At 51.9% G+C, this 25,337-nt stretch overlaps 1 protein-coding gene across 1 annotated transcript in view; it reads left to right on the top strand.

Annotated features, from left to right (window-relative positions):
• Positions 1 to 25,337, top strand: part of ndufaf3 (NADH:ubiquinone oxidoreductase complex assembly factor) — a 31,256-nt gene that overhangs the window by 5,632 nt on the left and 287 nt on the right. The window contains exons 2-4 of the mRNA XM_072473130.1: positions 18,874 to 19,063; positions 24,563 to 24,629; positions 24,974 to 25,074. Of these exons, the coding sequence (XP_072329231.1) occupies positions 18,874 to 19,063; positions 24,563 to 24,629; positions 24,974 to 25,074 (358 nt within the window). The remainder of the gene's footprint in view (positions 1 to 18,873; positions 19,064 to 24,562; positions 24,630 to 24,973; positions 25,075 to 25,337) is intronic.

Raw genomic sequence — 25,337 nt, 5'->3', positions numbered from 1 at the left:
CTCTGACAGTGCGGCACTCCCTCAGTACTGACTCTCTGACAGTGCGACACTCCCTCAGTACTGACCCTCTGACAGGGCGGCACTCCCTCAGTACTGAGCATCTGACAGTGCGGCACTCCCTCAGTACTGACCCTCTGACAGTGCGGCACTCCCTCAGTACTGACCCTCTGACAGTGCGGCACTCCCTCAGTACTGAGCATCTGACAGTGCGGCACTCCCTCAGTACTGACTCTCTGACAGTGCGACACTCCCTCAGTACTGACCCTCTGACAGTGCGGCACTCCCTCAGTACTGACCCTCTGACAGTGCAGCACTCACTCAGTACTGACCCTCTGACAGTGCAGCACTCTCTCAGTACTGACCCTCTGACAGTGCAGCACTCACTCAGTACTGACCCTCTGACAGTGCAGCACTCACTCAGTACTGACCCTCTGACAGTGCAGCACTCCCTCAGTACTGACCCTCTGACAGTGCAGCACTCACTCAGTACTGACTCTCTGACAGTGCAGCACTCCCTCAGTACTGACCCTCTGACAGTGCAGCACTCTCTCAGTACTGACCCTCTGACAGTGCAGCACTCACTCAGTACTGACCCTCTGACAGTGCAGCACTCACTCAGTACTGACCCTCTGACAGTGCAGCACTCCCTCAGTACTGACCCTCTGACAGTGCAGCACTCACTCAGTACTGACCCTCTGACAGTGCAGCACTCCCTCAGTACTGACCCTCCGACAGTGCGGCACTCCCTCAGTACTGATCCTCTGACAGTGCGGCACTCCCTCAGTACTGACCCTCTGACAGTGCGGCACTCCCTCAGTACTGACCCTCTGACAGTGCAGCACTCCCTCAGTACTGACCCTCTCACAGTGCAGCACTCCCTCAGTACTGACCCTCTGACAGTGCGGCACTCCCTCAGTACTGACCCTCTCACAGTGCAGCACTCCCTCAGTACTGACCTTCTCACAGTGCAGCACTCCCTCAGTACTGACCCTCTGACAGTGCGGCACTCCCTCAGTACTGACCCTCTGACAGTGCGGCACTCCCTCAGTACTGACCCTCTGACAGTGCGGCACTCCCTCAGTACTGACCCTCTGACAGTGCAGCACTCCCTCAGTACTGACCCTCTGACAGTGCGGCGTTCCCTCAGTACTGACCCTCTGACAGTGCGGCACTCCCTCAGTACTGACTCTCTGACAGTGCGACACTCCCTCAGTACTGACCCTCTGACAGGGCGGCACTCCCTCAGTACTGAGCATCTGACAGTGCGGCACTCCCTCAGTACTGACCGTCTGACAGTGCGGCACTCCCTCAGTACTGACCCTCTGACAGTGCGGCACTCCCTCAGTACTGAGCATCTGACAGTGCGGCACTCCCTCAGTACTGACTCTCTGACAGTGCGACACTCCCTCAGTACTGACCCTCTGACAGTGCGGCACTCCCTCAGTACTGACCCTCTGACAGTGCAGCACTCACTCAGTACTGACCCTCTGACAGTGCAGCACTCTCTCAGTACTGACCCTCTGACAGTGCAGCACTCACTCAGTACTGACCCTCTGACAGTGCAGCACTCACTCAGTACTGACCCTCTGACAGTGCAGCACTCCCTCAGTACTGACCCTCTGACAGTGCAGCACTCACTCAGTACTGACCCTCTGACAGTGCAGCACTCCCTCAGTACTGACCCTCTGACAGTGCAGCACTCTCTCAGTACTGACCCTCTGACAGTGCAGCACTCACTCAGTACTGACCCTCTGACAGTGCAGCACTCAATCAGTACTGACCCTCTGACAGTGCAGCACTCCCTCAGTACTGACCCTCTGACAGTGCAGCACTCACTCAGTACTGACCCTCTGACAGTGCAGCACTCCCTCAGTACTGACCCTCCGACAGTGCGGCACTCCCTCAGTACTGATCCTCTGACAGTGCGGCACTCCCTCAGTACTGACCCTCTGACAGTGCGGCACTCCCTCAGTACTGACCCTCTGACAGTGCAGCACTCCCTCAGTACTGACCCTCTGACAGTGCAGCACTCCCTCAGTACTGAGCCTCTGACAGTGCAGCACTCCCTCAGTACTGACCCTCTGACAGTGCGGCACTCCCTCAGTACTGACCCTATGACAGTGCGGCACTCCCTCAGTACTGACCCTCTGACAGTGCGGCACTACCTCAGTACTGACCCACTGACCGTGCATTACTCCCTCAGTACTGACCCTCTGACAGTGCAGCACTCCCTCAGTACTGACCCTCTGACAGTGCAGCACTCACTCAGTACTGACCCTCTGACAGTGCGGCACTCCCTCAGTACTGACCCTCTGACAGTGCGGCACTCCCTCAGTACTGACCCTCTGACAGTGCGGCACTCCCTCAGTACTGACCCTCTGACAGTGCGGCACTACCTCAGTACTGACCCACTGACCGTGCATTACTCCCTCAGTACTGACCCTCTGACAGTGCAGCACTCCCTCAGTACTGACCCTCTGACAGTGCAGCACTCCCTCAGTACTGACCCTCTGACAGTGCGGCACTCCCTCAGTACTGACCCTCTGACAGTGCAGCACTCCCTCAGTACTGATCCTCTGACAGTTCAGCACTCCCTCAGTACTGACCCTCTGACAGTGCAGCACTCCCTCAGTACTGACCCTCCGAGAGTGCAGCACACCCTCAGTACTGACCCTCAGTACTGACCCTCTGACAGTGCGGCACTCCCTCAGTACTGACCCTCTGACAGTGCGGCACTCCCTCAGTACTGACCCTCTTGACAGTGCGGCACTCCCTCAGTACTGACCCTCTGACAGTGCGGCACTCCCTCAGTACTGACCCTCTGACAGTGCGGCACTCCCTCAGTACTGACCCTCTGACAGTGCGGCACTCCCTCAGTACTGACCCTCTGACAGTGCGGCACTCCCTCAGTACTGACCCTCTGACAGTGCGGCACTCCCTCAGTACTGACCCACTGACAGTGCAGCACTCCCTCAGTACTGACCCTCTCACAGTGCAGCACTCCCTCAGTACTGACCCTCTGACAGTGCGGCACTCCCTCAGTACTGACCCTCTCACAGTGCAGCACTCCCTCAGTACTGACCCTCTCACAGTGCAGCACTCCCTCAGTACTGACCCTCTGACAGTGCGGCACTCCCTCAGTACTGACCCTCTGACAGTGCGGCACTCCCTCAGTACTGACCCTCTGACAGTGCGGCACTCCCTCAGTACTGACCCTCTGACAGTGCAGCACTCCCTCAGTACTGACCCTCTGACAGTGCGGCATTCCCTCAGTACTGACCCTCTGACAGTGCGGCACTCCCTCAGTACTGACTCTCTGACAGTGCGACACTCCCTCAGTACTGACCCTCTGACAGGGCGGCACTCCCTCAGTACTGAGCATCTGACAGTGCGGCACTCCCTCAGTACTGACTCTCTGACAGTGCGACACTCCCTCAGTACTGACCCTCTGACAGTGCGGCACTCCCTCAGTACTGACCCTCTGACAGTGCAGCACTCACTCAGTACTGACCCTCTGACAGTGCAGCACTCTCTCAGTACTGACCCTCTGACAGTGCAGCACTCACTCAGTACTGACCCTCTGACAGTGCAGCACTCACTCAGTACTGACCCTCTGACAGTGCAGCACTCCCTCAGTACTGACCCTCTGACAGTGCAGCACTCACTCAGTACTGACCCTCTGACAGTGCAGCACTCCCTCAGTACTGACCCTCTGACAGTGCAGCACTCTCTCAGTACTGACCCTCTGACAGTGCAGCACTCACTCAGTACTGACCCTCTGACAGTGCAGCACTCACTCAGTACTGACCCTCTGACAGTGCAGCACTCCCTCAGTACTGACCCTCTGACAGTGCAGCACTCACTCAGTACTGACCCTCTGACAGTGCAGCACTCCCTCAGTACTGACCCTCCGACAGTGCGGCACTCCCTCAGTACTGATCCTCTGACAGTGCGGCACTCCCTCAGTACTGACCCTCTGACAGTGCGGCACTCCCTCAGTACTGACCCTCTGACAGTGCAGCACTCCCTCAGTACTGAGCCTCTGACAGTGCAGCACTCCCTCAGTACTGAGCCTCTGACAGTGCAGCACTCCCTCAGTACTGACCCTCTGACAGTGCGGCACTCCCTCAGTACTGACCCTATGACAGTGCGGCACTCCCTCAGTACTGACCCTCTGACAGTGCGGCACTACCTCAGTACTGACCCACTGACCGTGCATTACTCCCTCAGTACTGACCCTCTGACAGTGCAGCACTCACTCAGTACTGACCCTCTGACAGTGCGGCACTCCCTCAGTACTGACCCTCTGACAGTGCGGCACTCCCTCAGTACTGACCCTCTGACAGTGCGGCACTCCCTCAGTACTGACCCTCTGACAGTGCGGCACTACCTCAGTACTGACCCACTGACCGTGCATTACTCCCTCAGTACTGACCCTCTGACAGTGCAGCACTCCCTCAGTACTGACCCTCTGACAGTGCAGCACTCCCTCAGTACTGACCCTCTGACAGTGCGGCACTCCCTCAGTACTGACCCTCTGACAGTGCAGCACTCCCTCAGTACTGATCCTCTGACAGTTCAGCACTCCCTCAGTACTGACCCTCTGACAGTGCAGCACTCCCTCAGTACTGACCCTCCGAGAGTGCAGCACACCCTCAGTACTGACCCTCAGTACTGACCCTCTGACAGTGCGGCACTCCCTCAGTACTGACCCTCTGACAGTGCGGCACTCCCTCAGTACTGACCCTCTTGACAGTGCGGCACTCCCTCAGTACTGACCCTCTGACAGTGCGGCACTCCCTCAGTACTGACCCTCTGACAGTGCAGCACTCCCTCAGTACTGACCCTGTGACAGTGCAGCACTGCCTCAGTACTGTCCCTCTGACAGTGCAGCACTCCCTCAGTACTGACCCTCTGACAGTGCGACACTCCCTCAGTACTGACCCTCTGACAGTGCGACACTCCCTCAGTACTGACCCTCTGACAGTGCGGCACTCCCTCAGTACTGACCCTCTGACAGTGCGGCACTCCCTCAGTACTGACCCTCTGACAGTGCGGCACTCCCTCAGTACTGACCCTCTGACAGTGCGGCACTCCCTCAGTACTGACCCTCTGACAGTGCGGCACTCCCTCAGTACTGACCCTCTGACAGTGCAGCACTGCCTCAGTACTGTCCCTCTGACAGTGCAGCACTCCCTCAGTACTGACCCTCTGACAGTGCGGCACTCCCTCAGTACTGGCCCTCTGACAGTGCAGCACTCCCTCAGTGTTGACACTCTGACAGTGCAGCACTCCCTCAGTACTGACTCTCTGACAGTGCGGCACTCCCTCAGTGTTGACCCTCTGACAGTGCGGCACTCCCTCAGTGTTGACCCTCTGACAGTGCGGCACTCCCTCAGTGTTGACCCTCTGACAGTGCAGCACTCCCTCAGTACTGACCCTCTGACCGTGCGGCACTCCCTCAGTGTTGACCTCTGACAGTGCAGCACTCCCACAGTACTGACTCTCTGACAGTACAGCACTCCCTCAGTACTGACCCTCTGACAGTACAGCACTCCCTCAGTACTGACCCTCTGACAGTGCCGCACTCCCTCAGTACTGACTCTCTGACAGTACAGCACTCCCTCAGTACTGACCCTCTGACAGTGCAGCACTCCCTCAGTACTGACCCTCTGACAGTGCAGCACTCCCTCAGTACTGACCTTCACAGTATAAAAGTGATCCCCTACAGTGGAGACTTTGTTTGCACTGAGTGCTGAATTTGGTGCATTTGAGTGCTATAGTGAGAGTTTGGTGACTGAGGGAGTTGGGTGAGATGGGAGTAAGGTGCTCCTTTCATTTTGTTTCCTACATTTCCGCAAAGAGTGAGAAGAGAGCCAGGAGTTTACAGAAAGTGTAGCTGACTGGGAGCAGAGTCGGAGGGCTGCAATCCAGTTGGTCCACAGGGCAGCTATATTCTGTAAGGTAAGAGGGGATGGAGGCTAGGCCAGTTGCATGCTCCTCCTGTAGGATGTGGGTGGTGAGGGATACCACCGGTGTCCCCGCTGACTATACCTGCGGGAAGTGCACCCAACTCCAGCTCCTCAAAGACTGTGTTAGGGAACTGGAGCTGAAGCTGGATGAACTTCGGATCATCCGGGAGGCAGAGGGGGTAATTGAGAAGAGTTACAGGGAGGTAGCCACACCCAAGGTACAGGACAAGAATAGCTGGGTTACAGTCAGGGAGAAAAAAACAAACAGGCAGACAGTGCAGGGATCCCTCGTGGCCGTTCCCCTTCAAAACACGTATACCGTTTTGGATGCTGTTTGGGGGAGGGGGGGGGTGACCTACTGGAGGAAGGTCCTAGCGGCCAGGTCTCTGGCACTGAGTCTGGCTCTGGGGCTCAAAAGGGAAGGGGGGAGAATAGAAAAGCAATAGTTGTAGGAGATTCAATGGTTAGGGGAATAGATAGGAGATTCTGTGGTCGCGAGCGAGACTCCCGGAAGGTATGTTGCCTCCCGGGTGCCAGGGCCAGGGATGTCTCGGATCGTGTCTTCAGGATCCTTAAGGGGGAGGGGGAACAGCCAGAAGTCGTGGTGCACATTGGTACCAACGACGTAGGTAGGAAAAGGGGTGTGGAGGTAATAAATGAGTTTAGGGAGTTAGGCTGGAAGTTAAAAGCCAGGACAGACAGAGTTGTCATCTCTGGTTTGTTGCCGGTGCCACGTGATAGCGAGGCTAGGAAAAGGGAGAGAGCGCAGCTGAACACGTGGCTGCAGGAATGGTGTAGGAGGGAGGGCTTCAGGTATTTGGATAATTGGAGTGCATTCTGGGGAAGGTGGGACCTGCACAAGCAGGACGGGTTGCATCTGAACCAGAGGGGCACCAATATCCTGGGAGGGAGGTTTTCTAGTACTCTTCGGGAGGGTTTAAACTAATTTGGCAGGGGAATGGGAACCGGATTTGTAGTCCAGCAACTAAGGTAGCCGATATTCAGGACGCCAAAGCGTGTAATGAGGCAGTGGGGAAGGGAACACTGACAAAGGAGAGTACTTGCAGGCACGGAGATGGGTTGAAGTGTGTATACTTCAACGCAAGAAGCATCAGGAATAAGGTGGGTGAACTTCAGGCATGGATCGGTACTTGGGACTACGATGTGGTGGCCATCACGGAAACTTGGATAGAAGAGGGGCAGAAATGGTTGTTGGAGGTCCCTGGTTATAGATGTTTCAATAAGATTAGGGAGGGTGGTAAAAGAGGTGGGGGGGATGGCATTGTTAATTAGAAGTAGTATAACAGCTGCAGAAAGGCAGTTCGAGGAGTATCACCCTATTGAGGTAGTATGGGTTGAAGTCCGAAATAGGAAAGGAGCAGTCACCTTGTTAGGAGTTTTCTATAGGCCCCCCAATAGTAGCAGAGATGTGGAGGAACAGATTGGGAAACAGATTTTAGAAAGGTGCAGAAGTCACAGGGTAGTAGTCATGGGTGACTTTAACTTCCCAAACATTGAGTGGAAACTCTTCAGATCAAATAGTTTGGATGGGGTGGTGTTTGTGCAGTGTGTCCAGGAAGCTTTTCTAACACAGTATGTAGATTGTCCGACCAGAGGAGGGGCAATATTGGATTTAGTACTTGGTAATGAACCAGGGCAAGCGATAGATTTGTTAGTGGGGGAGCATTTTGGAGATAGTGACCACAATTCTGTGACTTTCACTTTAGTAATGGAGAGGGATAGGTGCGTGCAACAGGGCAAGGTTTACAATTGGGGGAAGGGTAAATACGATGTTGTCAGACAAGAATTGAAGTGCATAAGTTGGGAACATAGGCTGTCAGGGAAGGACACAAGTGAAATGTGGAACTTGTTCAAGGAACAGGTACTACGTGTCCTTGATATGTATGTCCCTGTCAGGCAGGGAAGAGATGGTCGAGTGAGGGAACCATGGTTGACGAGAGGTTGAATGTCTTAAGAGGAAAAAGGAGAGTTATGTAAGGCTGAGGAAACAAGGTTCAGGCAGGGCGTTGGAGGGATACAAGATAGCCAGGAGGGAACTGAAGAAAGGGATTAGGAGAGCTAAGAGAGGGCATGAACAATCTTTGGCGGGTAGGATCAAGGAAAACCCCAAGGCCTTTTACGCGTATGTGAGAAATATGAGAATGACGAGAGCGAGGGTTGGTCCGATCAAGGACAGTAGCGGGAGATTGTGTATTGAGTCTGAAGAGATAGGAGAGGTCTTGAACGAGTACTTTTCTTCTGTAATTACAAATGAGAGGGGCGATATTGTTGGAGAGGACAGTGTGAAACAGACTGTTAAGCTCGAGGAAATACTTGTTAGGAAGGAAGATGTGTTGGGCATTTTGAAAAACTTGAGGATAGACGAGTCCCCCGGGCCTGACGGGATATATCCAAGGATTTTATGGGAAGCAAGAGATGAAATTGCAGAGCCGTTGGCAATGATCTTTTCGTCCTCACTGTCAACAGGGATGGTACCAGGGGATTGGAGAGTGGCGAATGTCGTGCCCCTGTTCAAAAAAGGGAATAGGGATAACCCTGGGAATTACAGGCCAGTTAGTCTTACTTCGGTGGTAGGCAAAGTAATGGAAAGGGTACTGAAGGATAGGATTTCTGAGCATCTGGAAAGACACTGCTTGATTAGGGATAGTCAGCACGGATTTCAGAGGGGTAGGTCTTGCCTTACAAGTCTTATTGAATTCTTTGAGGAGGTGACCAAGCATGTGGATGAAGGTAAAGCAGTGGATGTAGTGTACATGGATTTTAGTAAGGCATTTGATAAGGTTCCCCATGGTAGGCTTCTGCAGAAAGTAAGGAGGCATGGGATAGTGGGAAATTTGGCCAGTTGGATAACGAACTGGCTAACCGATAGAAGTCAGAGAGTGGACTTCCGGTTGCGGCTATGCGGAGCTAAGCCGCACGATTCGGCAGCTCCCGCTATCACGGACTTTTGGGCTCTTTAGAGGAGCCCCAACGGGAATTTTTTTGAAGACGACCCGTGGGGAAGGGAAGAGCAAGGTCCCCCTTCACCTTTTATGGACCGGACCAGAAGTGAAACGGCCAAAAAAACGGCATTGGAGCAGCGGGAGAAGCGAGCGAAAAAAAGCAAAATGGCGGCGGCCGGGGACAAAGCGGAGTGCGGGCCGGAGCGGCAGGAGGTCATCAAGCGCTGCTTCGAGGAGCTGCGCAAGGAGATGCTGGCACCTATGTTTCATATAATTTACAGTGCAGAAGGAGGCCATTCAGCCCATCGAGTCTGCACCGGCTCTTGGAAAGGGCACCCTACCCAAGGTCAACACCGCCACCCTATCCCCATCACCCAGTGACCCCACCCAACACTAAGGGCAATTTTGGACACTAAGGGCAATTTATCATGGTCAATCCACCTAACCTACACATCTTTGGACTGTGGGTGGAAACCGGAGCACCCGGAGGAAACCTAAGCACACACGGGGAGGATGTGCAGACTCCGCACAGACAGTGACCCAAGCCAGAATCAAACCTGGGACCCTGGCGCTGTGAAGCAATTGTGCTATCCACACTGCTACCGTGCTGCCCGTGTTGTCGGCGATTGAAGGACTCGGGATGACCCAGAAGGCCCACGAGGTAAAGATCCAGGAGGTGCAGAAAAATGTCAGTGAGAATGAGGACGTGATCTTGGGCCTGGCGGTGAGAGTGGAGGAGCACGAGGCGCTGCACAAGAGGTGGGCGGGAAGATTCAAAGACCTGGAGAACAGGTCGAGGAGAAAGAAATTGCGGATCCTGGGTCTCCCTGAAGAACAAGAACAAAGAACAAAGAAATGTACAGCACAGGAACAGGCCCTTCGGCCCTCCAAGCCCGTGCCGACCATGCTGCCCGACTAAACTACAATCTTCTACACTTCCTGGGTCCGTATCCTTCTATTCCCATCCTATTCATATATTTGTCAAGATGCCCCTTAAATGTCCCTATCGTCCCTGCTTCCACTACCTCCTCCGGTAGCGAGTTCCAGGCACCCACTACCCTCTGCGTAAAAAACTTGCCTCGTACATCTACTCTAAACCTTGCCCCTCTCACCTTAAACCTATGCCCCCTAGTAATTGACCCCTCTACCCTGGGGAAAAGCCTCTGACTATCCACTCTGTCTATGCCCCTCATAATTTTGTATACCTCTATCAGGTCTCCCCTCAACCTCCTTCGTTCCAGTGAGAACAAACCGAGTTTATTCAACCGCTCCTCATAGCTAATGCCCTCCATACCAGGCAACATTCTGGTAAATCTCTTCTGCACCCTCTCTAAAGCCTCCACATCCTTCTGGTAGTGTGGCGACCAGAATTGAACACTATACTCCAAGTGTGGCCTAACTAAGGTTCTATACAGCTGCAACATGACTTGCCAATTCTTATACTCAATGCCCCGGCCAATGAAGGCAAGCATGCCGTATGCCTTCTTGACTACCTTCTCCACCTGTGTTGCCCCTTTCAATGACCTGTGGACCTGTACTCCTAGATCTCTTTGACTTTCAATACTCTTGAGGGTTCTACCATTCACTGTATATTCCCTACCTGCATTAGACCTTCCAAAATGCATTACCTCACATTTGTCCGGATTAAACTCCATCTGCCATCTCTCCGCCCAAGTCTCCAGACAATCTAAGTCCTGCTGTATCCTCCGACAGTCCTCATCGCTATCCGCAATTCCACCAACCTTTGTGTCGTCTGCAAACTTACTAATCAGACCAGTTACATTTTCCTCCAAATCATTTATATATACTACAAAGAGCAAAGGTCCCAGCACTGATCCCTGTGGAACACCACTGGTCACAGCCCTCCAATTAGAAAAGCATCCCTCCATTGCTACTCTCTGCCTTCTATGGCCTAGCCAGATCTGTATCCACCTTGCCAGCTCACCCCTGATCCCGTGTGACTTCACCTTTTGTACTAGTCTACCATGAGGGACCTTGTCAAAGGCCTTACTGAAGTCCATATAGACAACATCTACTGCCCTACCTGCATCAATCATCTTAGTGACCTCCTCGAAAAATTCTATCAAATTAGTGAGACACGACCTCCCCTTCACAAAACCGTGCTGCCTCTCACTAATACGTCCATTTGCTTCCAAATGGGAGTAGATCCTGTCTCGAAGAATTCTCTCCAGTAATTTCCCTACCACTGAAGTAAGGCTCACCGGCCTGTAGTTCCCGGGATTATCCTTGCTACCCTTCTTAAACAGAGGAACAACATTGGCTATTCTCCAGTCCTCCGGGACATCCCCTGAAGACAGCGAGGATCCAAAGATTTCTGTCAAGGCCTCAGCAATTTCCTCTCCAGCCTCCTTCAGTATTCTGGGGTAGATCCCATCAGGCCCTGGGGACTTATCTACCTTAATATTTTTTAAGACACCCAACACCTCGTTTTTTTGGATCACAATGTGACCCAGGCTATCTACACCCCCTTCTCCAGACTCAACATCTACCAATTCCTTCTCTTTGGTGAATACTGATGCAAAGTATTCATTTAGTACCTCGCCCATTTCCTCTGGCTCCACACATAGATTCCCTTGCCTATCCTTCAGTGGGCCAACCCTTTCCCTGGCTACCCTCTTGCTTTTTATGTACGCGTAAAAAGCCTTGGGATTTTCCTTAACCCTATTTGCCAATGACTTTTCGTGACCCCTTCTAGTCCTCCTGACTCCTTGCTTAAGTTCCTTCCTTCTTTCCTTATATTCCACGCAGGCTTCGTCTGTTCCCAGCCTTTTAGCCCTGACAAATGCCTCCTTTTTCTTTTTGACGAGGCCTACAATATCACTCGTCATCCAAGGTTCCCGAAAATTGCCGTATTTATCTTTCTTCCTCACAGGAACATGCCGGTCCTGTATTCCTTTCAACTGCCACTTGAAAGCCTCCCACATGTCAGATGTTGATTTGCCCTCAAACATCCGCCCCCAATCTATGTTCTTCAGTTCCCGCCTAATATTGTTATAATTAGCCTTCCCCCAATTTAGCACATTCATCCTCGGACCACTCTTATCCTTGTCCACCAGTACTTTAAAACTTACTGAATTGTGGTCACTGTTACCGAAATGCTCCCCTACTGAAACATCTACCACCTGGCCGGGTGAAGGAGTGGAGGGAGCCGATGCCGAGGCATATGCGAGCACGATGCTCGAGGTGATGATGGGCGCGGAGGCCCTTCGAGGCCTCTGGAGCTGGATGGGGCACACCGGGTGCTGGCGAGGAGGCCCAAGGCTAACGAGCTGCCAAGGGCGATTGTGGTGAGGTTTCACCGTTTCATGGACAGAGAGAGGGTCTTGAAATGGGCCAAGAAGGAGCGGAGCAGCAGATGGGACAATGCGGAGATCCGAATATACCCGGACTGGAGCACGGAGGTTGCAAAGAGGAGAGCGGGTTTCAACCGGGCCAAGGTGGTGTTGCACCGGAAAGGAGTGAGATTTGGAATGCTGCAGCCAGTGCGATTGTGGGTCACATACAAGGATCAGCACCATTATTTCGAAACGCCTAAAGAGGCGTGGACCTTTATTCAAACCGAATAGTTGGACTCAAACTGAGGGTTTGTGAGGGTGGGGGGGATGTTTGATGGTTGTTGTATATAGGGTGTTAAGCACGCGCAGCAAATGTTACATGGGCTGGGGGAGAGAGGGGAATTGCGATGGCGCAAAAGAGACAAGGCCGCGACAGGAGCTGCGCCAGGGGAGGCTTAGGAAAGCGCGGCGTTTTTTCCCGCGCTAGGGAAGAAAGGCGGGAGGGGGAATGGAGGAACGCACACTGATTGGGAGATTCCCACACGGGGAGGTCAATGGGGTGGCGGGGGAAGCCGGGGTCAGCAGGTGTCAGCTGACTTACGGGAGTGATATGGGGGGAGCAAAAAAGCTAGACAGGGGTCTAGCGGGGAGGGAGGGAGGGGGGAAAAAGGGTCGCTGCTGCACTGGCCAAAGGGGAATGGGACACAGAAGAGGTGGTCGGGGGTCTCCCGGCTGGGGGACCGGAGGGTGAGGGTGGCACGGACACGGGACTGGCCTAGAAAAGAGATGGCTAGTCGGCGGGGGCTCCCAATCCGGCTGATAACGCGGAATGTGAGGGGCCTGAATGGGCCGGTAAAGAGGGCCCGAGTGTTCACGCACTTAAAGGGACTGAAGGCAGACGTGGTCATGCTCCAAGAGACACATTTGAAGGTGACCCATCAGGTCAGGTTAAGAAAGGGATGGGTAGGACAGGTATTCCATTCGGGGCTGGATGCGAAGAATAGAGGGGTGGCAATATTGGTGGGGAAATGGGTGTCGTTTGAGGCCAAGAATATCGTAGTGGACAACGGAGGGCGATATGGGATGGTGAGCGGTAAGTTGCAGGGGACGTGGGTGGTATTGGTAAATGTATACGCTCTGAACTGGGATGATGCCAGATTCATGAAGCGCATGTTGGGGCGCATTCCGGACCTGGAGGTAGGAGGCCTGATAATGGGTGGGGATTTCAATACGGTGCTGGACCCAGCACTGGATCGCTCCAGATCGAGGACTGGAAAGAGGCTGGCGGCGGCCAAGGTGCTTAGGGGGTTTATGGATCAGATGGGGGGAGTGGACCCATGGAGGTTTGCCAGGCTGCAGGCCAGGGAATTTTCTTTTTTCTCCCACGTCCACAAAGCCTACACCCGGATAGATTTTTTTGTTCTGGGCAGGGCGCTGATCCCGAAAGTGGAGGGAACGGAGTATTTGGCCATAGCCATTTCAGATCACCCCCCGCACTGGGTAGAACTGGAGTTGGGAGAGGAGAGGGACCAACGCCCGCTGTGGCGGTTGGATGTGGGACTGCTGGCAGATGAGGTGGTGTGTGGGAGGGTGAGGGGGTGCATCGAAAGGTACTTGGAGGTCAACGACAACGGGGAGGTGCGGGTGGGGGTGGTATGGGAGGCGCTGAAGGCGGTGTTCAGGGGAGAGCTAATCTCCATTAGGGCTCATAGGGAGAAGATAGAGGGCATGGAAAGGGAGAGGTTAGTGGGGGAGATTTTAAGAGTGGAAAGGAGATACGCAGAGGCCCCTGAGGAGGGATTACTTGGGGAAAGGCGACGTCTCCAGACGGAGTTTGATCTGTTGACCACAGGGAAGGCAGAGGCTCAGTGGAGGAAGGCACAGGGGGCGACCTACGAGTATGGGGAGAAGGCGAGTCGGATGCTGGCACACCAGCTCCGTAAGAGGATGGCAGCGAGGGAAATAGGGGGAGTCAAGGATGGAAGGGGAGCCACAGTGCGGAGTGCGACGAAAATAAATGAAGCATTCAAGGCCTTCTATGAGGAGCTGTACAGATCCCAGCCCCCAGCGGGGGAAGAGGGGATGAGACGATTCCTAGGCCAATTGAGATTCCCGAGGGTGGAGGAGCAAGAGGTGGCTGGTTTGGGGGCACCAATTGGGTTGGAGGAGCTGAGCAAGGGTTTGGGGAGTATGCAGGCAGGGAAGGCCCCGGGACCGGATGGGTTCCCGGTGGAGTTCTACAGGAAGTACGTAGACCTGTTGGCCCCGCTACTAGTGAGGACCTTTAATGAGGCAAGGGAGGAAGGGACCCTGCCCCCGACAATGTCGGAGGCGACGATTTCTTTGATCCTAAAGCGGGACAAGGACCCACTGCAATGTGGATCGTACAGGCCGATCTCGCTCCTCAACGTGGATGCTAAGTTGCTGGCAAAAGTGCTGGCTACGAGAATTAAGGACTGTGTCCCGGGGGTGATCCACGAGGACCAGACGGGATTTGTAAAGGGCAGGCAACTAAACACCAATGTGCGACGGCTCTTAAACGTGATAATGATGCCATCGTGGAGGGAGAGGCGGAGAAAGTGGCAGCTATGGACGCGGAAAAGGCCTTTGACCGAGTAGAGTTGGAGTACCTCTGGGAAGTGCTGCGTAGGTTTGGGTTCGGGGGAGAGTTTATTAGTTGGGTTAAGCTCCTTTACAGAGCCCCGGTGGCGAGTGTGGTGACGAATCGGCGGAGGTCGGAGTATTTTCGGCTGTACCGTGGGACGAGGCAGGGGTGCCCCCTGTCCCCCCTGTTGTTTGCATTGGCGATTGAACCCGTGGCCATATCATTGGGGGAGTCTAGGAAATGGAGGGGGGTGGTCCGAGGAGGAGAAGAGCATCGGGTGTCGCTTTATGCGGATGACCTGTTGCTGTACGTGGCGGATCCAGTGGAGGGGATGGTGGAGGTCATGCAGACTTTAAAGGAGTTTGGGGATTTTTCGGACTATAAGCTCAATGTATGGAAGAGTGAGCTCTTTGTAGTACAGGCAGGGGACCAAGAAAGGGGGATAGGCGAGCTACGGCTGAGGAGGGCGGAGGGGAGCTTTTTCGGTACCTGGGGATCCAGATATCCAGGAGTTGGGGGGCCCTACATAAACTGAATCTGACTAGGTTGGTGGAGCAGATGGAGGAGGACTTCAAAAGATGGGACATGTTACCGCTCTCGCTAGCGGGTAGAGTGCAGTCGGTCAAAATGGTGGTCCTTCCGAGGTTTCTGTTTGTGTTTCAGTGCCTTCCCATCGTGATCACCAAGGCCATTTTTAAGAGAGTAGGCAGAAGTATTATGGGGTTTGTGTGGGCGAATAGGACCCCGAGGGTAAGGAGAGGGTTTCTGGAACGCAGTAGGGACCGAGGAGGGTTGGCGCTGCCGAACCTAGGGAGCTACTATTGGGCAGCAAATGTGGCGATGATCCGTAAGTGGGTGATGGAGGGAGAGGGGCCGGCATGGAAGAGGGTGGAGATGGCGTCTTGTAAAGGAACGAGCCTGGAGGCGCTGGTGACGGCACCGCTGCCGCTCTCGCCGTCAAAGTACACCACAAGTCCGGTGGTGGCGGCAACGCTAAAGATCTGGGGCCAGTGGAGACGGCACAGGGGTGCAATGGGAGCCTCGGTGTGGTCCCCGATCAGGGGTAACCACTGGTTTGTCCCGGGGAGGATGGACAGGGGATTTCAGAGCTGGCATCGGGCGGGGATTAGAAGAATTGGGGGACCTGTTCATTGATGGGACGTTTGCGAGCCTGGGGTCACTGGAGGAGAAGTTTGAGATACCCTCGGGAAATGCTTTTAGATACATGCAGGTGAGGGCGTTTGTGAGGTGGCAGGTGAGGGAATTCCCGTTGCTCCCGGCACATGAAATTCAAGACAGGGTGATCTCGGGTGTATGGTCGGAGAGGGCAAGGTGTCGGCAATATACCAGGAGATGAAAGAAGAGGGGGAAGCGTTGGTAGAGGAGCTGGGGGAGGAGATTGAGGAGGGGCTGATGCCCTAGGTAGGGTTAATTCCTCCTCGTGTGCCAGGCTCAGCCTGACACAATTTAAGGTGGCTCACAGAGCACACTTGACGGGGGCGAGGTTGAGTAGGTTTTTTGGGGTAGAGGACAGATGTGGAAGGTGCTCAGGGAGCCCGGCGAACCATGTCCATATGTTTTGGTCATGCCTGGCACTGGAGGGGAGTGGCGGGAACAATATCTAAGGTGGTGAAAGTCCGGGTCAAGCCAAGCTGGGGGCTAGCAATATTTGTAGTGGACGAGCCGGGAGTGTAGGAGGCGAAAGAGGCCGGCATTCTGGCCTTTGCGTCCCTAGTAGCCCGGCGAAGGATCTTGCTAATGTGGAAAGAGGCGAAGCCCCCCAGCGTGGAGGCCTGGACAAACGACATGGCTGGGTTCATTAAGCTGGAGAGGATCAAGTTCGCCTTGAGTCTGCGCAGGGGTTCTACAGGCGGTGGCAACCGTTCCTTGACTATCTCGCGGAGCGTTAGAGGAAGGTCGGTCAGCAGCAGCAGCAACCCGGGGGGGTGGGGTGGGGGATGTCCTGTGAAGGGGGCGGGGGGGGGAGGGAGCGAGGGGGGAAGGGGGGTTTGCCTAGAGGGTGTTTGAGCAAGAGAACACATGAAAGATTTGGGAAACTGGCATGTACGGGAGGGAGCCAGTGTGCAAAGCTCTGTAACATATTGTTTTACCATGTATATATCTTGCTATGTGCGTTTTCTTTTTATTTTGTTACGGGGTGTGGGGGGGGGGGTTTATTGTTTGTAAGGGTGAAAAATTGTGTTAAAAAACTTTAATAAACATACTTAAAAAAAAAGAAGTCAGAGAGTGGTGGTGGATGGCAAATATTCAACCTGGATCCCAGTTACCAGTGGCGTACCGCAGGGATCAGTTCTGGGTCCTCTGCTGTTTGTGATTTTCATTAATGACTTGGATGAGGGAGTTGAAGGGTGGGTCAGTAAATTTGCAGACGATACGAAGATTGGTGGAGTTGTGGATAGTGAGGAGGGCTGTTGTCGGCTGCAAAGAGACATAGATAGGATGCAGGGCTGGGCTGAGAAGTGGCAGATGGAGTTTAACCCTGAAAAGTGTGAGGTTGTCCATTTTGGAAGGACAAATATGAATGCGGAATACAGGGTTAACGGTAGAGTTCTTGGCAATGTGGAGGAGCAGAGAGATCTTGGGGTCTATGTTCATACATCTTTGAAAGTTGCCACTCAAGTGGATAGAGCTGTGAAGAAGGCCTATGGTGAGCTAGCGTTCATTAACAGAGGGATTGAATTTAAGAGCCGTGAGGTGATGATGCAGCTGTACAAAACTTTGGTACGGCCACATTTGGAGTACTGTGTACAGTTCTGGTCACCTCATTTTAGGAAGGATGTGGAAGCTTTGGAAAAGGTGCAAAAGAGATTTACCAGGATGTTTCCTGGAATGGAGAGGAGATCTTACGAGTAAAGGTTGAGGGTGCTAGGCCTTTTCTCATTAGAACGGAGAATGATGAGGGGCGACTTGATAAGAGGTTTATAAGATGATCAGGGGAATAGATAGAGTAGACAGTCAGAGACTTTTTCCCCGGGTGGAACAAACCATTACAAGGGGACATAAATTTAAGGTGAATGGTGGAAGATATAGGGGGGATGTCAGAGGTAGGTTATTTACCCAGAGAGTAGTGGGGGCATGGAATGCACTGCCTGTGGAAGTAGTTGAGTCGGAAACATTAGGGACCTTCAAGCAGCTATTGGATAGGTACATGGATTACGGTAAAATGATATAGTGTAGATTTATTTGTTCTTAAGGGCAGCACGGTAGCATTGTGGATAGCACAATTGCTTCACAGCTCCAGGGTCCCAGGTTCGATTCCGGCTTGGGTCACTGTCTGTGCGGAGTCTGCACATCCTCCCCGTGTCTGCGTGGGTTTCCTCCGGGTGCTCCGGTTTCCTCCCATAGTCCAAAGATGTGCAGGTTAGGTGGATTGGCCATGATAAATTGCCCTTAGTGTCCAAAATTGCCTTTAGTGTTGGGTGGAGGTGTTGACCTTGGGTGGGGTGCTCTTTCCAAGAGCCAGTGCAGACTCAATGGGCCGAATGGCCTCCTTCTGCACTGTAAATTCAATGATAATCTATGACCCTCTGACAGTCCAGCACTCCCTCAGTACTGACCCTCTGACAGTGCAGCTCTCCCTCAGTACTGACCCTCTGATAGTGCAGCTCTCCCTCAGTATTGACCCTCTGACAGTGCAGCTCTCCCTCAGTACTGCACCTCTGACCGTGTTGTGAAAATGAGAAAGTTTCCTGCGGATATTTTTCAACAGGTGAGGCTAGACAGGGAATGGTTGGAGACCCTTTAAAGCAGTTGCACCAATTTACATTTATATAGCGCCTTGACCATAATGAAATGTTGCTTTGTGATGTAGAGGAGAATTGACAAAGAAACATTGACACCAAATCACTGAGTGAAATCTTCAACACGTGAAAAGCAGCCTGCTCAGTGAGGTTCGCTTTAGGAGGGAGAGGGTTGGGAGGCTTAATATTCACACCGTGTGTTGGTGCGGAGCTACATGTTCTGTCGGTGAGGCTGCTGTATGTGCGGAGTAATTCCAGATTTGATTCTCTTTCCAGGCAACCGTGTCGAGGTTACAAGATGACTCCCTCAGATGATGAGATGTACCAGCGCACTAGAGTGAATGCTTTGGAGCGAGAATCCCGCGACATGTTCATCGATGGTTACAGCAAGCATGGCTTCACTATTAATGGGAACCGAGTTTTTGGCCCCTGTGCCGTGATCCCACAGGCCTTACTTCAGTGGAATGTGAGTGTTGATTTGGTCTTTGAGAAAATTGATCTTTTGTCGGATTAGATCTCAAATAATGAGGTTCAAAGGCATTTGTTGGCTTTGACAGGAAACAATGATGATGGTGAATACTTTTCACCCTGTGCACTTCACAAACATACACTGCCAATTAGTGGAGAATTCACATTTTCATTCTCAAGCACAATGGGTTAATAGCTGCTCAGGTTTTCTTATTTTCTGAAGCATCATTTGTGATTACGCACCTTCACTCTGCCCTTTGACCATCTGCCTCGCACATTACCTCCATCTGATTTGCTGCTGTAAACTTCAGTTCTAACAAGAATCAGTCCCCAAGTCTGCACCTGACCTGGGCTGTCAATCGAGAATTTCCCTGGAGCCAGAGCAAAGGTTCCTGCGGAGAGTGTTATACAACTGTCCTCGGAGAAATCCCTGCCTGGAAATGTGTAAGTTGATTTGATTTAATGTCACATGTACCGAAGTACAGTGAAAAGTATTTTTCTGCGGCCAAGGGAACGTACACAGTACGTACATAGTGGACAAAAAAGAATAATCGACAGAGTACATTGACAGATGGCACATCGACAGACAGTGATTGGTTACAGTGCGGAACAAGGGGCCAAACAAAGCAAATACATGAGCAAGAGCAGCATAGGGCGTCGTGAATTGTGTTCTTACAGGGAACAGATCAGTCCGAGGGGGAGTTGTTGAGGAGTATAGTAGTTGTGGGGAAGAAGCTGTTCCTATGTCTGGATGTGCGGGTCTTCAGACTTCTGCCTGATGGAAGGGTCGAAGAAGGCAAAGCCTGGGTGGGAGGAGTCTCTGACAATGCTGTCTGCCTTCCTGAGGCAGCGGGAGGTGTAGACAGAATCAATGGGAGGATGGCAAGCTTGTCTGACGTGTTGGGCTGGGTTCACCACATTCTGCAGTTTCTTGCGATCTTGGACCGAGCAGTTGCTATACCAAGCTGTGATGCAGCTGGATAGGATGCTCTCCATTGCACATCTGTAAAAGTTTGTGAGAGTCGATGCAGACATGCTGAATTTCTTTAGCTTCCGTAGGAAGTAGAGACGTTATTGGGCTTTCTTGACTGTTGCATTAATGTGTGTGGACCAGGATAGGCTGTTGGTGATGGTGACCCCCAGGAACTTAAAGCTATTGACCTTCTCCACTTCGGAGCCATTGATGCAGACGGGGTTGTGTATCTGATAACTTACTCAGCCTGTTTGTGGCTTCTACTAAGACTGTTGGTCAGTAAAACACTGATTGGAATTCTTTTTACTAACTCGATATTTCTAACAGACATACTTTGGGACGAAAGTTCATGTTTCCCAACATAACTGGGACAGCCGTAGCACGAGGGGTTTGGATGGAGAGAAATTTGTCGAGTGTATTCAGGAAGAATTCCTCATTCAATATGTGGATGGCCCGACGAGGGGCAAACGTGACCTCTTGGGGAATAAGGAAAGGCAGATGACAGAAGCGTTAGTGAGGGATCACTGCTGGTTTAGCTCAGTGGGCTAGACAGCTGGTCTGTGATGCAGAACAAGACCAGCAGCACGGGTTCAATTCCTGTACCAACTGAGAATTCTGGATTCTCCCTGTGTGTACCCAAACAGGCGCCGGAATGCGGCGACTAGGGGCTTTTCACAGTAACGTAATTTCAGTGTTAATTGTGACAATGAAGATTATTTATTATTTAATTAATTACTTTGGGATCAGTGACCATAATTCCATTAGTTTTAAGATAGCAATGGAGAATGATAGTTCTGGCCCAAAAGTTAAAATTCTATAATAGGGCAAGGCCAATTTCGATGGTATTAGGCGGGAACTTTCAAAAGTTATTTGGGGGGAGCCTATTTGCAGGCAAAGGGCCAGCTGGTAAGTGGGAGTCTTTCAAAAGGGTGTTAACTAGGGTTCAGGGTGAGCACATTCCTCTCCGAGTGAAGGGTAAGGCTGGTAGAAGAAGTAGGGAACTCTGGTTGACTCGGGATACTGAGACCATGGTCAAAAGGAAGAAGGACGCATATGACAAGCATCAGCAGCTGGGATCAAGTGGATCCCTTGAAGAGTATAGAGGTTGTCGGAGTAGAGTTGAGAGAAATCAGGAGGGTAAAAAGGGGACATGAGAGTGTCTTGGCAGATAAGGCAAAGGAAAATCCAAAGAGCTTTTACAGATACATAAAGGGTAAAAGAGTGACTAGGGAGAGGATAAACAAGGTCATCTATGTGCAGATCGACAAGGGATGGGAGAGGTCGTAAATGAATATTTCTCATCAGCATTTACTATTGAGAAAAGCACGAATGTTAGGGAAATAAAAAGTGATGTCTTGAGGAGTGTACATATTACAGAGAAGGAGGTGGTTGGAGGTATTAAAGCGCATTTAAGGGATCTGATGAAATGTATCCCAGGACGTTGTGGGAGGCTAGGGAGGAAATTGCCGGCCCCCCAGCTGCGATATTTGAATCATCGACAGCCAAAGGAGAGGAGCCTGAAGATTGGAGGGTAGCAAATATAGTGACCTTGTTTAAGAAGGGCTATAGGGATAAGCCTGGGAACTAGACCGGTGAACCGTATTCAGTAGTGGGTAAATTGTCAGAAGGTATTCTCAGGGGCAGGATCTATGGGCATTTAGACAGGCAAGGGCTAGTTAGGGAAAGTCAGCATGGCTTTGTAAGGGGAAAGTCAGCATTGCTTTGTAAGGGGAAAGTCATGTCTCACCGATTTGATTGAGTTTTTTGAAGGGGTAACCAAGAAGGTAGATGAGGGCAGTGCGGTCGACGTTGTCTACATGGACTTTAGCAAGGCCTTTGACAAGGTACCGCATGGTAGGATGTTGCAAAAGGTTCAATCTCACAGAATCCAGGATGAGGTAGCCAATTGGATACAGAATTGGCTTGGCGACCGAAGCCAAAGCGTGCTTGGGGAAGGTTGTTTTTCAAACTGGAGGCCTGCGGTGTGCCTCAGAGATCGGTGCTGGGTCCAGTTATTTGTTATATATATTGATTTGGATGAGAATGTAGGAGGCATGTTTAGTAAGTTTGCAGATGACACCAAGATTGGCTCAGTGGATAGTGAAGGTTAGATAAGATTGCAACAGGATCTTGACCAATTGGGCCAGTGGGCTGATGAATGGCAGATGGAGTTTAATTTGGATAAATGTGAGTTGATGCATTTTGGGAGATCAAATCAGGACAGGACCTACTCAGGTAATGGTAGGGAGTTGGAGAGAGTTACAGAACAAAGAGATCTAGGAGTACAGGTTCATAGCTCCTTGAAGGTGGAGTCGCAGGTGGACAGGGTGGTGAAGGAGGCATTCAGCATGCTAGGTTTTATTGGTCAGAATATTGAATACAGGAGTTAGGACGTCTTGTTTAAGTTGTACAAGACATTAGTAAGACCACACATGGAATACTGTGTTCAGTTCTGGTCACCCTATTATAAGAAGGATATTGTTAAAACTGGAAAGAGTGCAGAAGGGATTTACGAGGATGCTACCGGGACTTGATGGTTTGAGTTATAAGCAGAGGCTGGATAGGCTGGGACTATTTTCCCTGGAGCGTAGGAGGCTTAGGGGTGATCTTAGAGAGGTCTATAAAATAATGAGCATCAATAAGGTAGATAGTCGACATCTTTTCCCAAAGGTAGAGGAGTCTAGAACTAGAGGCCACAGGTTTAAGGTGAGAGGGGAGAGATACAAAAGAGACCAGAGGGGAAAGTTCTTCACACAGAGGGTGGTGAGCGTCTGGAGCGAGCTGCCAGAGGCAGTGGTAGAGGCGGGTACAATTTTGTCTTTCAAAAAGCAGTTAGAAATGGGCGGCATGTGGCACAGTGGTTAGCACTGGGACTACAGCACTGAGGACCCGGGTTTGAATCACGGCCCGGGTCACCGTCTGTGTGGAGTTTGCACATTCTCCCGTGTCTGCGTGGGTTTCGCCCCCACAACCCAAAGATGTGCAGGTTAGGTGGATTGGCCACACTAAATTGACCCTTAATAAAAAATAAAATAAAAAGCAGTTAGACAGTTACATAGGCAGGGTGGGTATAGAGGGATATGGGCCAAATGTGGGCAAGTGGGACTAGCTCAGTGATAGAAACTGGGCGGCATGGACAAGCTGGGCCGAAGGGCCCGTTTCCATGCTGTAAACATCTATGACTCTATGTAAATAATTAACCCCATCGGTGCTTTTAGTTGAGTATTAGGGAGGATTGCTGCAGTGAAATCAGTCAGTGTTTCTTCTGTCTTCATTTCACATCTGTACATGAAAATCTCAGACCAGATATCAACAGAAACCACAGGCCCCCAACACCAAACCCCCAACACACCCTGCCTTTCTAATTCATCGCCCCCCCCCGACTGATCCCTCAATTCACCTTGAAGAAATCCGCCTCTGGGTGAACCCCTTCTCCGACCCCCGCAAAGCGAACTTGACCTTTTTCAGTCGCAGGCGTTCTGCCAGGTCGCTCATCAAACCCTTGCCTTCGGGTTCAAGTCCCTCCAGCCCAACAAAATCCGTCTCTGGGCTATCAGGGAGGCAAAGGCCTCTCTCCCCTGCATTCCCGCCACACAAAACATCGCCACCTCCGGACTCCGGTCCTTCCCCACACCCAGAATCTCGGACATCAGATCCATGAACCCGTGCCAGACCTCCCTCGGTCTCGGACGTGCCCAGAACTCGTAGATGTGATTCGCTGGGCCCCCGCACACCAATCCTCCATCCCTGTAAAGAACCAGCTCAACCTCGCCACCATAATGTGGGCCCTTTGCAGCTGGATGAGGTTAACCTGGCACACGAGGGTCCGGTAACCCTCCACAGGGCCTCTTTCCACATCCCTGCCCCCACACTGACCCATCCGCCACTGCCCATTTCCTCACTATTGCAATGTTTGCCGCCCAATAATAATTATCCGCCTCCAGCGAGGTAAACCGATCCTGTTGCTCCTCCACCTTCTGGATCACCAGGCCCCGAGTCTCCTGCCTCTGGTCCACTCACTTGATTGCTTCCCTAAGTGGATCCACCACTTTGGCCAACTCCTCTGAGGCCTCTTACTTCTGCAGCTGAAATTTGCCACTGAGGAACTCCACCAGCTGCCCCGTCAACCACTGAGGGGGCAGCCCTTGCTCTCCACCATCTTGTGTCACACCACAGCTTTCTTGCTCCAGTTGCTCTTTCTTCCTCGTGACACTCCTCGTCCGGTGATCCATACACCAGTCCCACCAGAGTATTATTACAGTCCCTTTGTCCTCAAAACACCCCACAATTCGGGTGGTGAAGGACCCCAAAAATCCACCTCATGCGGGAGCCACCAAATGTGCGACCACTCACTCCATGGTCGCCACCGGACATCAGTGTTTCCGTCTGACTGACCTCAGACGTAAAGAGTTTGAGGTAGTGGCTCAGGAGATATTGAGGGGGAGCAATGGACCCTGCTGCCACAGGAAGTGGTGAGAACAGGACTGGAGGGGTTAACATTGTGATGTGTTTCTCTCTGTCCAGGTTGGAAGTTACAAAGACGTCAATGAAGACAGTCTGTCTCTCTTTTACATCCTGGAACCGAAAATAGGTGAGAAATATTCTGTTGCACTGAAATCACTGTCTAAACCCTGGAGCTGAAATGATAAGGAGGGTGACAGGAACTTGGTTTGTATCCTCTTTAGTTTTTACAAGATTGGAAACACAATGGGCCATTCTGTGAAAACTCTGCAAAGGTTATTGGGACCCCCTCAGCCAGCATATTCTGCATACATTCTGTGAACACCACGTGGACTGCCATGGTTCATGGCAGCTCACAGTCACCTTCTTAAGGGCAATTAGGGACGGACAGTAAGTGCTGGCCCAGTCAACATGCTCATGTTTCATAAAATAATAAATCCCATGCTCCACGAGCTGAATTCTGTTGTTTTGCAGAGATTCTGGTTTTGGGTTTGGGTGAGAGATCCCAGAGACTGGACCCCAAACTGCTGCTCTTCATGAAGAACAAGGGGATTGCTGTGGAGATACAGGACACGGTAAGTGACACGAGGTAGAGACGACAACAATGGGGCAGTCAGAGCGAGTTTGAAATTATTCGGGCTTGAAGTAAATTGATTTCCTCATTTTACTGGTAGTGACCCTCATTGCAGTTTGAGTCCCACGCACACTGACTGTCACTGGGATAATTTCCACAGGTTTCCCCATAGTGTTTCTTTCATTTGGAGTATGTTAAATAGTAACACCTGCTACTGCTGCTTTGAATCCTGTTTGTGTTTTGCTGTGTTAGTCTTTGCGCCAA

The sequence above is a fragment of the Scyliorhinus torazame genome, chromosome 13 (genome assembly GCF_047496885.1).
Source record: "Scyliorhinus torazame isolate Kashiwa2021f chromosome 13, sScyTor2.1, whole genome shotgun sequence".
NCBI lineage: Eukaryota > Metazoa > Chordata > Chondrichthyes > Carcharhiniformes > Scyliorhinidae > Scyliorhinus > Scyliorhinus torazame.
This window is presented reverse-complemented; position numbering and strand designations above follow the sequence as displayed.